General features: G+C 35.8%; 1 protein-coding gene across 2 annotated transcripts in view; it reads right to left on the bottom strand.

Annotated features, from left to right (window-relative positions):
• PDLIM5 (PDZ and LIM domain 5) overlaps nt 1–15,740 on the bottom strand; it is a 136,569-nt gene that overhangs the window by 6,204 nt on the left and 114,625 nt on the right. For both annotated transcript variants that reach the window (XM_003798491.3, XM_023518394.1), the window contains exons 8-9: nt 3,459–3,639; nt 961–1,081 (exon numbers count right to left, since the gene is read on the bottom strand). In XM_003798491.3, the coding sequence (XP_003798539.2) occupies nt 961–1,081; nt 3,459–3,639 (302 nt within the window). The remainder of the gene's footprint in view (nt 1–960; nt 1,082–3,458; nt 3,640–15,740) is intronic.

Here is a 15,740-nt window from a genome sequence, read left to right as displayed (position 1 = left end):
AAAAGTAGGCAATTTGTAGCCAACCTGTCCCCAAATGGCCTATGGGTCACTTCACTGGAATTTCTAGGGTTCCTGGAGTACAATCTGTAACAGATCCAGGTTGGTCTTAATTAAGGAGTCAAAAAGAGGTGAAACTAGGAGAATATTGAGTAAACAAAAAAGGCTGAGTGATGCCAATACAGATTTAATTTAGAAGCTTCCTTTAACTTGACTACTTTGGAATTTTCCCTTCTCTAGCCCTGAACTTTGAAATTTAAGGTAGAATAACAATAAAAATCAGTACTGGAAATGTACTGATGGTAAGTGGAGGCATGATAAGGAAAAAATATTTTATATTGAAAACATGTATGTATGTGAGAAGTGATAATAGTATCTAAGGGAGTTATTAATAAATAAATTGTTATGAAACAAAGACTTTGAGAAGGAAAATAAAGTTTTCAGAGTTCAGGTAAAAGACAAATGTAGTAGATGGGTCCTTACAGTTTAATTTATTAAAAATTATTTTACCATGGGTAATGACAAAATTTCCCCTTCCATTTAGTAAAAGTAATAAAATATTTCAAGTTTATTTTCAAGGTAGTTGCCTTAAAGAGCAAATCAGTTTCATATTCTAAAAAGTTGAACATTTCTGATGTTTATAAGCACCCAAAAATCATGACTGGACTGTAAGAGGTAGCTTTAAGCTATACGGTTTGGTAGAATTTATATCCATAAATTACGGGGGATTCAAGCAAAATATTTTTCTTACTAAGTAATGTTTACATTCTCAATTCTTATAATGAAGTTGAGAATATCTGTTTTGACAAAGTCACATAAAAGTTTTGAGTAACATTAAATGTTCCCAAAATAATTAGGAAATATACTTTGCCTAGTAATATTTTCTTTCAGCTTTAGAGCAACATAAAGGTTAATGTTTTACCTTTATTCAAGATTCTAGAAACTAAGGGCTCATGGTCTTACCGGTCTCACAGTAGGGCTCACCATCCTCCAAGTGGAAAACATTATTACGAATGGGTTTCCCACAGGCCACACACACAAAACAGGAAACGTGCCAAGTTTGTTTCAGAGCATTGATGACTTCCTATTACAGAAAGGTAATGAGATGTTAACAAAAAAGATGACAACAAACAAACATTTATTCTAATAGCTATACCAATCAAGTCTTACAAAGCTAACTGAAAACAGACACACATAATTCATCTTTGTCTTGAGCTTTTCATCCAAGTAACAGGAGATACTTAAAGATAGATTCATGTATATCATCTAAACCAATGAACTATGTGACTGTGTTTTTCACAAATACAAATCAATAAAACTTATTTAAAGAATGATTACCAAGTTATTTAAACAATATACTTATAGCAAATAAAGTGCTTGCTACAATGCATTCTTCTTTCTCTCAAAGGATACCAAGAAACATGAACTTACAAAAATTTCATAGTATTATTTGAAAATGTCATGAAGGAAGGGGGAAGCATTTAAAAACTAACATAAACTAATACTTTGGTGCATCCCTGAAGCAACAATGCAACCCAGGTAATCCCATCAGTTCAAGAGGTTTTCATGCTTTAGTAAGGCAGCAGTGATGTTACTAAGCACACTTAATTGAGTGTCTAAAATTTGAACTATAAAGCATAAATTCTAATCAACCATGGCCATGTGGTTACACCAACTATTAAAGGCTTGGGCTAGATGTTAATTAGTAAAAGAGGTTTTGGGGAGTTGATTTTACAAGGAATCACTTCTTTGGGTTCAGAGAAAGAGATGGAAACTTTAATAATCATTTTTGATGAATAGTTAATAACAACACAGGAGTTCACTCTTTCCATAAGATTCATCAGAAAAAAGGAGGGTGTTATATGTAAAATATGGTTACAATTTTATAAATGCATTACTTATAAATAGCAAACTGAAAAACAGTATGTCACAAGGTTAATAGTAATTATCTGTGATTGGTAAATAGGTCATTTAAATTTACTTTTTACGTTTTTATTTCATAATTGTTCTAGAGTGAAATATTTTCTTTTATAAAAATATTAAAATGAAAGAAAATGATAATAGAGTAAATTATTAGCCTCAGTAGTTCACTACTGAAGGGCAAAGCAGAGAAAAGACAAGAGAGCAGATCCAAAAAGTCACTGTAATCATGTGTAACAGACGGACACTGAACCAAATCACTTCCCAAGGCTTCCAGAATATACTTCGTTCTCCATCCTAGAGACACATTACTATTTCTTCTTTAACAAGTAATCAAACAACTAAAACACAATCCATAGAAGCTATCCCTTTAGTGAAGTTCTGGCCTATCCCTGAAGCAATAAATATAAGATTTACATTTCCTAGAACTTTATTTGGTTTTAAGACTCTTATTGGACTTTGTTTTATTATTCTAGAGTCCAAAAGAACATGTTTATACACTAAAACAGTATTAGTGAATATTTTACTAATTTTTGTCATTATTTGGGAAGATATGGACCGACTCATTTTGCTCCTTTGTTTCCAACATTCTGTACAAACTAAAAATATTTCAGGTGGCATGTTTATATAATTTTAAGTGTCCTCAAAGTTGTACACCCACTTAAAGGTGTACCCTAAAATTAAGACTACTTAACCAATTCACACTAACTTTTCTTTCAATTAATATGAATTATATGTAGTTTCATTACTGTGTTTTCATATTGAGCATATTAGAATACAGCAGGGCCACTGCCAACTTTTGTATGAAGCCAAGAACCTAGGCTTCTCCTAAAATCAAATTCTAGCTCCTAGTCACTCATAAAAAATGATCCTTACTTTATAATTGCAAAATAAGGGAATTTATTTAGTATTTATTATGTACTACAACTAAATTACTCCCTTTTTGCAAAAAAATAAAAAACAGAAAAAAGAAAGAAATGAAAAGGTATTGCTTAAAATTATTTTTCCATCACACGTGTACTCTCATAAAACTGAGGTTATATTTTAAACATTATATGCATTCAAGAAAAATATATCATTTATAAGCCTTATGTTTTATGTATTTCATGAAATCAGTGTCCTGTACTTGAACTCTGACAAGTGGGGAAATGCTGCTCTTATAAAAGCTATGGAATTTAATTTAAAACAGTGAAGGTGTCAGTTCTGAGAACGTGGATGTGTGTGGTCCTGTGCGACCTCTTCATTCCTGAGCAAATGGTCCTGTTGAGGTAGCACACCCACAGTGAATTATTTTTCCCCTACAGTGGCTAGACTTTAACCAGACAAGCCCGCACTCAGTGAAACAAAACTGAAGAAAGCCTAACCCTGGGAGCCTGATACACTTCTACAGAGGTCTATTTAGTTTTGCTTTACAATAATAAATAGTGATGAAACCAGAGAGTGGATAAAGCAAGGAGAAAATAGAAAGTTAAACTCACAAAGAATAAAGACATTTCCAGTGCTTTAAACTCCTGAAGAATAAAGACATTTCCAGTACTTACTCCAAGGATCTTCCTTTGGCATCGACCACACTCAGGAGCAAAGAATTTCTCATAGCACAGCTCACAATACAGGGCTCCCTTCTCTTCTACAAATCCAATGTAGGCCATTGTATTTTTGCAGTGAGCACAGTTAAATTCTTCTGGGTGCCAAGATTTCCCCAGTGCCACTAAGAATGGTCCCCTGCCAGAAGAAAAAGAGATCAGCTTAACTCAAGAAGAAAAGTTTCTAAAGATAGCCTAGATGGGACCTCTTTTACGCAATGTCCAATCAATTAAATACTTGTTCAGTTTTCTTTTCCAAGGACTAAACACAGGGGTGCTGTAAATTCACATGGGGACTCTGCGATGATGTGAAAATGGGACAGAGTAGAGCACACAGGGATTCCTTCAAGAAAGGCCACCCCCTCCACCTTATTCAGTCTTCAGCGAATCTGGTGGTGTTTTATTGAGCAGCAGCAAGTCAATCTGCCTGCAATCATGATTGAGGATGGAGATGTTAACTGTGACAGAAAGTCACCATGACAGAATATGAAGCAAGTAGAAAAAGATATACTGGACAGGCAGAGATGACAGTTTGACATTTCTACAAAATAAAAAAATCCTCACTTGGATAAGTCAAAATCTTAAAAATAATAATGATCGTAACCTGAGAAAATACTCTGTAGTCAATTTCCCTTCCTCGTATACTGATTCACATACTTCTTTCTCAACTTCATTAAACACATCAAACCTGACCCTCCAAAATGACAACACAAACTGTAAACTGGTTATCACACGTTGTTTGGAACGACTGGGAAAGGTTTTATTTAACTCAAATATGTCATTTTTAAAATTAGTTTATTGTGAGAAGAGCACATAAAATGAGATCTATTCTCTGAACAGATTTATTTGTAAGTGCACAATACAGCAGTGTGAACCTATTATAGGCACAGTGCTGGCAGCAGATCCATCCTGCATAACTGAAATATTATACCCTCTCCCCAAACATGACAGTTTTTTAATGCACATTTGTATCAAGGTAACAAATATCCGTAAAGAGATTATTCCACCCCCCCCCCAAAAAAATTACATAGTCATGAACTGATAAGATGGGCTTGGCTGGCGTGGCAGGACTCCATTATGAAGCCTTATCGAGGCCAGAAGCCTGCAGAGACTAACCATCTCTCCTCTGGCCTCTGCAACACGCTTTTCAGGAGCCACATCACACTGATTCGTATTCACAGAACGGCTTTACCTCCAAGGCACTTTTACATTTATCTAATTTGTCCATACAACATTCCTGTGAGATAGACCAGGGCAGTTATTACAAATTCACTTTAACAGATGGAGAAGCTGACATCCAGAATGTTCAAAAGTGACACATATAAAGTCACTGGGTGAGGCAAGGCCAGAAGCTGGGCTTCCTGATTTCTAGTATACGGCTCTATTCAACTGATACTCTGCCTCTGACCTCATTACCATCAATTATCATCACCAAGCGACCACATGGCAATTGTTAGTAAGCATCAGACACCATATTTCTAGGCAGACTATTAACAGAGTCACAGCAATGAGCATCACAAAGTTAGAACATTTTTAAACCTCTGACAGTAAAATAAACCTTGCTATTCAGTAACTGTCTCCCACTGGGAAATTCTTTGCAAACATATTGTTTACTCAGAACCAGCGCCCACTTCTGCAAGAGCAGGAAAGCAGAAATGCCCCTGATGAGTAATTAAAATTCATTTTGTGGGGGTATAAGAAAGCGATTAAAATTACTCCCCCCATTAAAATTATACCCCCCATTATGTGGGGGTAATAAGAGGGTATTTTCTAGCCCTGCTTTTTGTTAGCTTGTTTCTTATTAATATGATGCCATTTGTGTGATGTAATATATATAGCTTTCTGAAGTTTGAGATAAGCAGTTTATTATTACTATTCTTAAAACTTTAGGGTACTAAAGTTTGCTATGATTAACAGGAAATACCTTTGTTAACTAATTCCTGCCAGAAAAGAAAAAGCTACAGGTCATCTATTCTGCAATCCAATATACTACTTTTGGTAGGTTATCTCACAATTTTTACCTGATTTATAAAATAAAAATCCTATTCAACAAGTTCCTTCATTTAATTCTCTCAGTATATAGTTTGCATGTGGTTTATCTTCAAAGATAAACGAGGATTCACACTACTTAAAGCTAGACAAAGTTTTACGAGTTCTCTGGGCTTTTCTACCAGGTAGTTACCAGGTTATATAGACATGAAATGTACTGGGACCCTAACATAGCGTATAGTACAACTTTGGGATTTTATGCCTCTATTTGTCTGGACATTAAAACAGACTGGAAACCACTGGTGAGGGTGAATTTTCTTTGGGGTGGGGGGGGGCACATCATCAGCTCATCCGTAAGGCTAGATGGACCCTGGAGGCCAATATCCTTATTTGTTCCCCAATTTTTAATGAAGTCAATCCAATCTCAAACTCTACATCCTATGAAAGCATAAGTGTTGGTGTGTGCATCTAGGATTAAAAAAAAAACCTCTGTTCCTGGAACATGTTTATCACTGCTACTAAATACTTAACAATATTCATCTGTGAAAAGAAAGCATTTAAGAATAACTGACTTAACATAATGGCATCCAGCTTTATCCATATTGCTGCAAATGACAACATTCTATTTTTTATAGCTATATAACATTCCATTGTGTATCTATACCATATTTTACTTATCCATTCATTTGTTGATGGGCAGTTAGGTTCTTTTCATATTTTAGAAGTTGTGAAAAATGCTGCAAGAAACATTGGAGTGCAGACATCTCTTTGCGATATTGAACGTTATGTTATATGAAATAAGCCAAGTGTGTAAGACAAGACTGCATGCTGTCACTCACAAATGGGAGCTTCAAAAGTGGGTCTCATAAAGACAGAGAGTAGACTGGTGGCTGTCACAGGCTAAGGGTGGGGTGTAGGGTAAAGGAGACAATGAAAGGAAAATGTTAAAAAAAAAAACTATTACCACTGAGCTATACACTTAAAAATGATAAAGACAGTAAATCACATATGTATATTTTACATAAATACATTTTAAAAAACAAAGAATAACCAAGGAACATACAATTCATTTTCCTAATTTTCTAAAATACACGCAGAGATCAAATCAGATCAGCAGAGGACTGGGCACTGTGGATTAGCTACAGCATACTGGGCCTGCAGCACCCCACAGAATCATTCCTTTCATGAACAGTGCTTCTCACAGTGCATCAGTCAGCTCCAACAGGTAATACAGGAAATGATTCTATGAGATTCACATTTGCTCCTCCCCAAAGTAGCTGCTCAAGTGTTGTTTGTTAGCTCACTTGGGGTCATACTGTCACATGGATTCCTTAGAAAAAACTGTTACCAGATTTTTGCAACAAGAACAGTTTTGCTTCTCCTGCAAAATAGTTCTTCTTCTTTTTTTAATAAATTGCAAAATTAACTTTCTTCTTTGATGGACTGCTAGAAGGCTTAAAGCCAAATTCACAGTCTAACCTTAGGCAAGTATGCAGGTCATCATCGTAGGTACTGTCCAGTTTCAATGCTAGTTTCAAACTCCCATACATGAATTTCATTTTTTTGGCCATCTTTGGTAATTTAGAAGATTATCTTATATTTGGGTATTCTTAGAAGTCTTTTGAAAAACTTTCTGAGATAAACTTTTACTATACATAAATTAAAACTATAGGCGATTAAGAGAATAACTTTAAAATATTTCATCAGTTCCTTTAAAATGTGAATAGGAAAAGAAAAGTCAGACAGGAAAAAACATCCCTCTGCACTTTTAAGAAAGGAGTTGACGTCTGTAGCTCAAGTGGCTAAGGTGCCAGCCACATACACCAGAGCTGGAGGGTTCAAATCCAACCCAGGCCTGCCAAACAATGACAACTACAACCAAAAAATAGCCGTGCGTTGTGGCAGGTGCCAGTAGTCCCAGCTACTCAGGAGGCTGAGGCAAGAGAATAGCTCAAGCCCAGGAGTTTGAGGTTGCTGTGAGCTGCAACCACAGCACTCTACCCAGTGGTGTCACAAAAAAGTGACACTTTTTTGAAAGTGTTTTTCAAAAAGAAAAGAAAAAGAAAGTAATTGAGACGACCTTTGCTCCCCCCCTAGATCTCCTCCTTTAAGTAAGAAGCTCAAGGAAAATACGGTCTCACCTGATACTCCCCGGCTGCACTCAAAGAGCATCTTTCCCCATCCATGCCCTTGAAATTATGTATAGATTAAACAATAAAATCTCTTACATAAAACAAAGTATTTTCTTTTCTGTGTCAGCAATGACTAATTTAACAAATTCATTAACACAGGATTAACACAGAAGACATTCTTGTTCCAGGTAGGATTGGGTTTCCTTTTGTGAAGCAGAATGACAGGACTGGATAAATGCAGAGTGGATTTAGGTATTCAGCCACCTCTTCTAGTACTTCTCTACCTGTGAGCCCTTACTGAATACGTGTTGACTGACAAATAGAGAAGGAGGGGAGTTAAAGCATTTGACTGGCTGAGAGGGAATTCTGGCATGAAAACTTTTTATCCTGTTTGTCTTCTGTGAGATTTATGCCAAAAGGGGGAAGGGGGGAGAAAAGGTAGGGAGGGATGCCTAAGAAAAGGTCAGAGGGAAAGGGAAGCTTACAGACCTCAAGGCAGAAGGAACTGCAGATCTCAACAGACACAACCTATCGGGGGTTAGCTTCGAAGTGAAATGCTTACTTATTGCTTCCCTTTGTTATCTACTTTTCACAGCAACTTCAGTGACAGAAATTAACTATCATATACTTGAAGAGGAAGAAGAAAATATCAGAGAAGTGAGCCAACTTGCCTAAGATCTCGCAGGTGATGAATTCTAAAGCTAGAATCTTCCAAAGGCCAATCACTATAAAAACTTTATTCAACCAAGTTGCTGCATCAAAAGAAGTTAAAACTATCAAAGCTATTAACAAAGGACTCATGTGCTGAAGAACAAAAATGGAATCTGATTTTACGCTTAAGTGGATATAACAGTACTATTTATTTAGAGACAGGGTCTTGCTCTGCTATCTAGGAGAGAGTTCAGGGGTGTCATCACAGCTCAAAGCAACCTCAAGCTTCTGGACTTAATGTGATCCTCCTGCCTCAGCTTCCTAAGGAGCTGAAACTACAAGTGTGTGTCACGGCGCCCAGCTAATTTTTCTATTTTTTATAGAAATGGAGTCTCAGTCTTGCTAAGGCTGGTCTTCAACTCCTGTTCTCAAGCTATCCTCCTGCCTTGACCAACCAGAGTGCTAGGATTATAGGCATGAGCCACTGTGCCTGGCCCAGTTTTATATTTTTATATTGACCAACTTTTAGGAAGGGCCTTGCATGAGCAAAGAGCCTAAGAGTAATACAACCAGAGAAGCAGAGTGAGATAGAAAAGATAACTGGGAGAATTTGCACGTACGCATATTCACAAATATAAAAACACACATGCACAAAGAGACCCCAAATTAGAAATATTTAACAATCCTTCCTAAAATCTGCAAACATTGTATTTCCCACTCTTAATTCTTCATTTCCAGTAGACTATGCAAAACTTCCATTTTAATACATTAAAAAATGTAATTCTACTTTCACTGATTATCATCTTTAATTTTTAACCCTTTAACTTACTGCATTAAAGGGTTATGAGGCCAAATATAGTTTTAAATCCTGGAGGCATAAATGACTTGCACCTCGAAAATAAAAGCACAAGTAAAAAAGAGCTTAAACGTAATAGTTAATAAAGAGAACCGATTTTAAAGAAGGTAATAATGACATTTTTTTAAAAGTCTACTAGAGAGCATTTCAGTATAAAGAATTGACTGTACTTATTATAGCAAAGCCAGAGAAATGTGATTCTCTAATAAAACAAGTGAAATATAATTTCAACTTGGCAATTCTAATATATATCCTACAAATATTTTGAAAAAGTTCATTTGTTAACAAAAATTTAGTAAATTCAACATGTATCAGGCACTGTTCTAGGAACAAGAAACAGGGCAGAAACAAAGCTGGAAACAGCTCTGCTTGCAAGCAACTTATAGCCTAAGGTGGGGGGGAGGCATCAAGTAAGATAAATAAAAAGTGAAGCCACTGTGTGTTTGGGGGCTTCGGAGAGACATAATCTGATTTATGTTTTATCAGATTGCTCTAGCTACTGTGTTGATAAATAGGTATACAGCAAGGGCAAGAGCAGAAAGATTAGTCAGTAAATGATTGTATTATCTCATGTGAGAGATGACAGTGGCTTAGGTCAGGGTAGCAGGAGAAATAGAACTGTCCAGATTATGGATATATTTAGAAGTTAAAGCCAAAAGGATTTTCTGATAGATCACAGGGTCTGAGCAACAGAGCACACATAGCTGCCACTAAACACAAGAGGGGACACTGAGAGAGAGGACGTGACAGGCAGTACGGCCCAAGACATCCTCCCACCCTCATGAAAGTATCCTGTGTAATTCTCCCTTCCTGAGCCAGCGTGGGACCTATGAATCACTCCTGTGACTAGATAACTTTAAATGGCAAAAGGGTTATGCAGACATAATTCCATTCCCTAGTCAGTTGATATATACTTAATAAAAAAAAAAAAAAGAGTATCCTGGACTCAGCGTCTGTAGCTCAAGCGGCTAAGTTACCAGCCATATACACCAGAGCTGATGGTTTTGAATCCAGCCCGGGCCTGCCAAACAACAATGACAACTACAACTGAAAAATAGCCGGGCGTTGTGGCAGGCGCCTGTAGTCCCAGCTACTTGGGAGGCTGAGGCAAGAGAATCACTAAAGGCCAGGAATTGGAGGTTGCTATGAGCTGTGGCACCATAGCACTCTACCCAAGGCGACAGCTTGAGGTGAGCCCTTAAAACAGTGGTGCTCAACCTTCCTAATGCTGTGACCCTTTAATACAGTTCCTCATGTGTGGTGACCCCCAACCACAAAATTGTTTTCATTGCAACTTCATAACTAATTTTGCTACTGTTATGAATTGTAATATAAATATCCAATATGCAGGACAGTCTTAGGCGAGCCCTGTGAAAGGGTGGCTTGACCCCCAAAGGGGGTCGTGACCCATAGGCTGAGAATCGCTGCCTTAAAAGAAGTAAAAAGCAATACTCTCAAATGCTCTCCTGCTGACCCAGAGGAAGAAAGGAAATGGTCATGTAAGTTGCCTAAAGTGGAGGGCCTCGGTCCCAGAGCTGCAATGAACTGAAGTCGGCCAGCAACCTATTATTAACTATGACATTCCTGGAAGCAGTGGGATAAGAGTGCCAAGTCCACAGTAGGACTCTCAATAGTATTTAATGAATTAATGAATGAATTTCAGAACCAAACAACCTTGGGTTCCAGCCCTGACTCTCCTACTTAACCAGCTTTGTGTCTTTGAGAAAATTAGTCTAAGCTCCAGTATTCCCATCTGTAAAATAGTCAGAAGAATAATACTGATACCATGGAGTTATTGTGAGGACCCAATAGAACAACACTAATAAGCTCTTGGCGTTTTAACAATCATGTTCAATAATAGTGCCTGTCTTTATTAATATTATGCTTAATTGTGTATCTTGGTGTGTATTTTCATTACACAAAATTGGAACCATACTTTCAAATTCTGTATTTCTTTTTGCCATTTTAATATATTATAAACATTTTCCTATGTAGTGGCAGTTAAAAGCATGAATAAAAAAGTTAGATACAGGCTCAAATTCAGATTCTACCATTTACTATCTATCTATGCAACTGCAGGTAAATATTTAACTTCACTGTGTTTTAATTTTCTCATCTGTGAAATGGAGTAATAACAGCAATTGCCTCACAGGGTTGTTACAGGAATACAGGTAAAATTATCTCTCTGTAAGATATGGTCTCACTCTGTTGCTCAGGCTGGCATGCAGTCGTATGATCATAACTCACTACAGCCTCCAAGTCCTGGGCTCAAGGGATAGAGCCTCCATGGTAGCTAGAACCTCAGGTGTATAATAATTTTTTTTTAATTATTTTTTGTAGAAATGGGGTCTTGCTATTTTGCCCAAGCTGATTTTCAACTCCTGGCCTTGAGGCCAACCTTGGCCTCTCAAAATGCTGGTATAGGTGTGAGCCACCACACCTAGTCTTAGGTAAAATTCTAACACAACATTTGGAATATACTATGAATACATTAAACACTAATTATTATGCAAAATAGGATGTTAATGGCATCATAATATTATATTATATAGATACTGAACATTTATATTCTAATTTTTCACTACAGTAAACAGTGAAATCTTGCTGTCTTTTGTTTTTCTAAATTCAGGGGCTACACTTTAAACAAAGAAATCTTTTATTTTCAAGTAAAGTTTTAACTAGTATGGACAGTAAGTAAAACCTATAAATAAAAGATCCATGCAGAGATTGAAATGGATGGTAAAATAGCCCAAAAAATCTTATCTATAACCTGAGATGGTTCTCCTTATGAGAAAAGTTTGAAAATCATTATGAAAAAAATGAATAATGTTAAAATTCTTTTTCTCAGTGGAACAATCAATGGGCCACCTGCATAATGTAGTTGCTCTGGTGCTGTACTAAAGGCAAAAACAAAACAGCAATAATAATGCAGCTATTTTTTAAAGCATTCCACATTTAAGAAGAAATACAAGTACCATGTGGTATAAATCCCTTATTTCTTTCACAAAGTTGTTAAGAAGCCAAATATAAATGATTCAGTTAACTGCATGTAATACCAGGGCTCACAGATTTTAATGCACTAGACATAATACTCAAGAAATAAGCTGGGGGCCAGATGCTGTGGCTCACACATGCCCAAGCCACCACACTCCACCCTGGGCAACACAGTGAGTCCCAGTCTTTAAAAAAAAAAAAAAAAAAAAAAGACCATCAATACATGAGTGGATTAAGAAAATGTGGTTTGAGTATACCATGGAGTACTACTCAACCATAAAAAATGGTAAACTAATACCTTTTGCAACAATTTAGATGAAACCAGAGATCATTCTTCTAAATCAAAGTATCACAAGGATGAAAAAACAAACACCACATGCGTTCACTGTTAAACTGAAGCTAATCAATCAATGCCCATGTACACATTTGGTACTAAAACCCAAAGGAAAGCAGGCAGGTGGGAGGCAAAGGAAGGGCAGGGGTAAATTCACACCTAATGGGTAACACACACTATCCGGGTGATGGGCACACGTGTAACTTTGACTCAAATGGTACAAAAGCAATTCATATAACCAAAATATTTTGAGGGAGGGAAGCTAAGACATTCATAAGCCCATTATACCAGGGAAACTAAAATCTGATTTTGGCTAGAACTGCCTAATTTTCTGTAAATCTACTCATGAGTATAAGAATTAAAGAAATGGTACTTCTATCAAAATTGGACTAGAAATGTTCCCCAGCAAAGTTAAAGCTTCACAATTTTCTAAGATGTAACTACCTATTTATTCAATTTGTAACTAAAGTAATGGCTCCACAATACAATTTAGGCAAAATATCCATAAACTTTACATAATTCAAATAAGCCAAAAAACTTTAAACATTAGATCCAAATAAAATAAACAATGGAATTTTAAATTGAATGTGATGTGTTCTATAAAGAGATAAGCAGTTGAAATATTAACATTCAGGTTTCTGAGGTTTTCCAAACAACAATCAACTCTGCTAGTAAAAAATTTAAACTCCCCCCAAACACCGAAAAGCCAATAAAATAAAACACAAAATGTGCTTTCGTCTGTTCTTTCATAGAAAGTACTTTTGAAAATTTGAAACACTGAAAAGGTAAACATAAAACAACTATGAATTATAAATAAAATAAATTCCATGGTAGAAAACTAACAACATAAATTACAAAATAAATCTTAAACTTCTTGGAGTTTGCCAAGGTATATTTTGTATTGAAAGTATCAAGCCTCAAACTGCTGGTTGTTTTTAAAACAGGTGTCCAAATGAATGTCACTTATCCAACACCTCCTTGCTTTGAAGTAATACTGACACTGAAGCCAGGAACTAGAATTACGCTTTGAGTAGCCTCTGAACTGACCACAATCTATTCAAACTGTTGCAGCACTTGAGCACCAGGCCAATGTGCTGTGTTAATTATGGTTATGTGATCCTGACATGAACTAATCCCCATTCTTATTAAATTCCTTAAATGAAGCTTTAATGCTTAACTGATAACAAGCAGCGAATAATCCAGGCCAATAAGAAAATTTAATAAATGAGGGAGCAATAAGGAATAGCCACTCACACTATCAGCACAATATTGGTTTATTTTATATAGCAGGATGATTGTGCATTAAAAAATTGCATCCTGGCCTAGCATTAAATTTGAAATCATGGCAAGTTAAAGGTGGTAAATCTAATTTTCACTTTGCTCTTCATACCGTCTCCATACTAAGTTTTTTAGAAGTCCTAGGAGTGGTGACTACAGAACATTATTGAATGTTATAATCAAACATGAATCTGCAACTTATGTGATTTAACATTTTGTTAACTCATACAGTAATTATTTGTTTACAATAGTACACAAATAACAGTCTTCATAAAGGGTGTTTTTATCCAGACTATAGTAACTCTAAACATCAGTCTAGGTAATCTAAATATTAAAACAGAAATAATGTTACAAGTCAGTTTATTTTATTTTATTAAAAATAACAACTTAATGCGGGTAATAATTAAAACATTTTATTTATTGGGATAAAGTAGAACCAATTTTATATTAGTTTAAATATTTCTGTAAGACAGTAATCCCATGCTAGTACTTACAGGAAAATGACTCTAGCCACACTGGTGTTCTGGCCTGAATGATGGATGGGCCTAGGGCACGCATCATCTGTTCAGGTAAACATTTACTAAATGCCTCTGCCTGATGAATACTGGGCTGGACTTAGGAAGATGACCGCTTTTCCCTTCCTCCCTTCCTTCCACTATTACTACTGGCACTGTTACTCACTAATTCTTACTAAGCAGGTACTCACTCTGTAAAATACAATTTAAGTGGAAAAAAATAGCTTACACAGCACTATATTTTTCCACTTCTGTAAAAAGATATCTGTCCTTTTATGTAAGTGTTCGAGAAGTATGAGTGAAAAATCACAGTTATTTTGGGAGGTAGGATTATGTACAAACTTTGTTTTTACTTTCTGTTTTTCTATGTTTTTTTAATGTCACAATGAACATTGACTACCTTTAAAATAAAAAAGCTATTCAACTTTTAATCACATACCGTGTGCTCTGTTCTCGAGACACATATTATTTAATTAATAGTAGGTTAAAGAGAGGATTATTTATATCTTGTTCTTTCTTTAATGAAATTTTGAGGTTTCTTGGCTCCATTTAAAGTATTACCTAGAAATATTATGCTAAGCAATAATTATGTAACAGAACAGAGAAAGGGAAAATGCAGTTAAGTCTTAATCTTATTTAACTTTAGAGAAGCCATTGTTTCAACTAATTGAAAATACATATAGGATAAATTAAAAAAGAAGAGAGCTTGATAAATCACTTCAAACGATCATTTGTTCCTATCAATAAGGCAACTCACAAAGCAGCGATGAGGTCCTTTTGGTGGCATCCCTGCAATTAGCATTCATACCCATACTTCATAACATTTTAAAAGCCACTTATAAAAAACACAGATTTAATAAGTTCCAGTGGACTATACTCTTAAGGTCTCTGAGACTTTTTTTCCTTCTTGGAATTTAAGAGATAATGAAATAGATTTGGACAAAAAATATTTTAAAGGCACAAGTTATCCCACCTAACACTCAAAGCACTTATGAACAGATATTAAGGTAATTACTTTTTGATATTTAGGTATTGAAAAATTCAATCTTTTTTCTAAGGCTCCAAGTTTTTTACTTCATGTTACCAATTATTTTTCATCTAAATTAAAGTTCTCACTTCTATAATTTGTAAAATAACAAGATTGGAATAAATGATCATCCGGGCTCCTTTGAGCCTTAAATTTTACTATCCTGGGGCTGGGCGCAGTGGCTCATGTCTGTAATCCTAGTGCTGTGGGAGGAGAAGGTGGGTGGACTGCTTGTGTTCACAAGTTCAAGACCAGCCTAAGCCAGAGTGAGACATGATATCTAAAAATAGCTGGGTATTGTGGTGGGTGCCTGTAGTCCCAACTACTTAGGAGGCTGATGCAAGAGGATGTTGCTATGAGCTATGGTGCCAAAAAAAAAAAGAAATTTATTCTTTTCTGAAAGGCCACATCAATCACTATTTTTCCTTAGCTCTGGTAAGAATTAATAATGATGGACACAATTA

This window comes from Otolemur garnettii, unplaced genomic scaffold (assembly GCF_000181295.1).
Source record: "Otolemur garnettii isolate 467f Iridium unplaced genomic scaffold, OtoGar3 scaffold00137, whole genome shotgun sequence".
Lineage (NCBI taxonomy): Eukaryota > Metazoa > Chordata > Mammalia > Primates > Galagidae > Otolemur > Otolemur garnettii.
The sequence above is the reverse complement of the archived record's forward strand: the minus strand, read 5'-3'. Positions and strand labels throughout refer to the sequence as shown.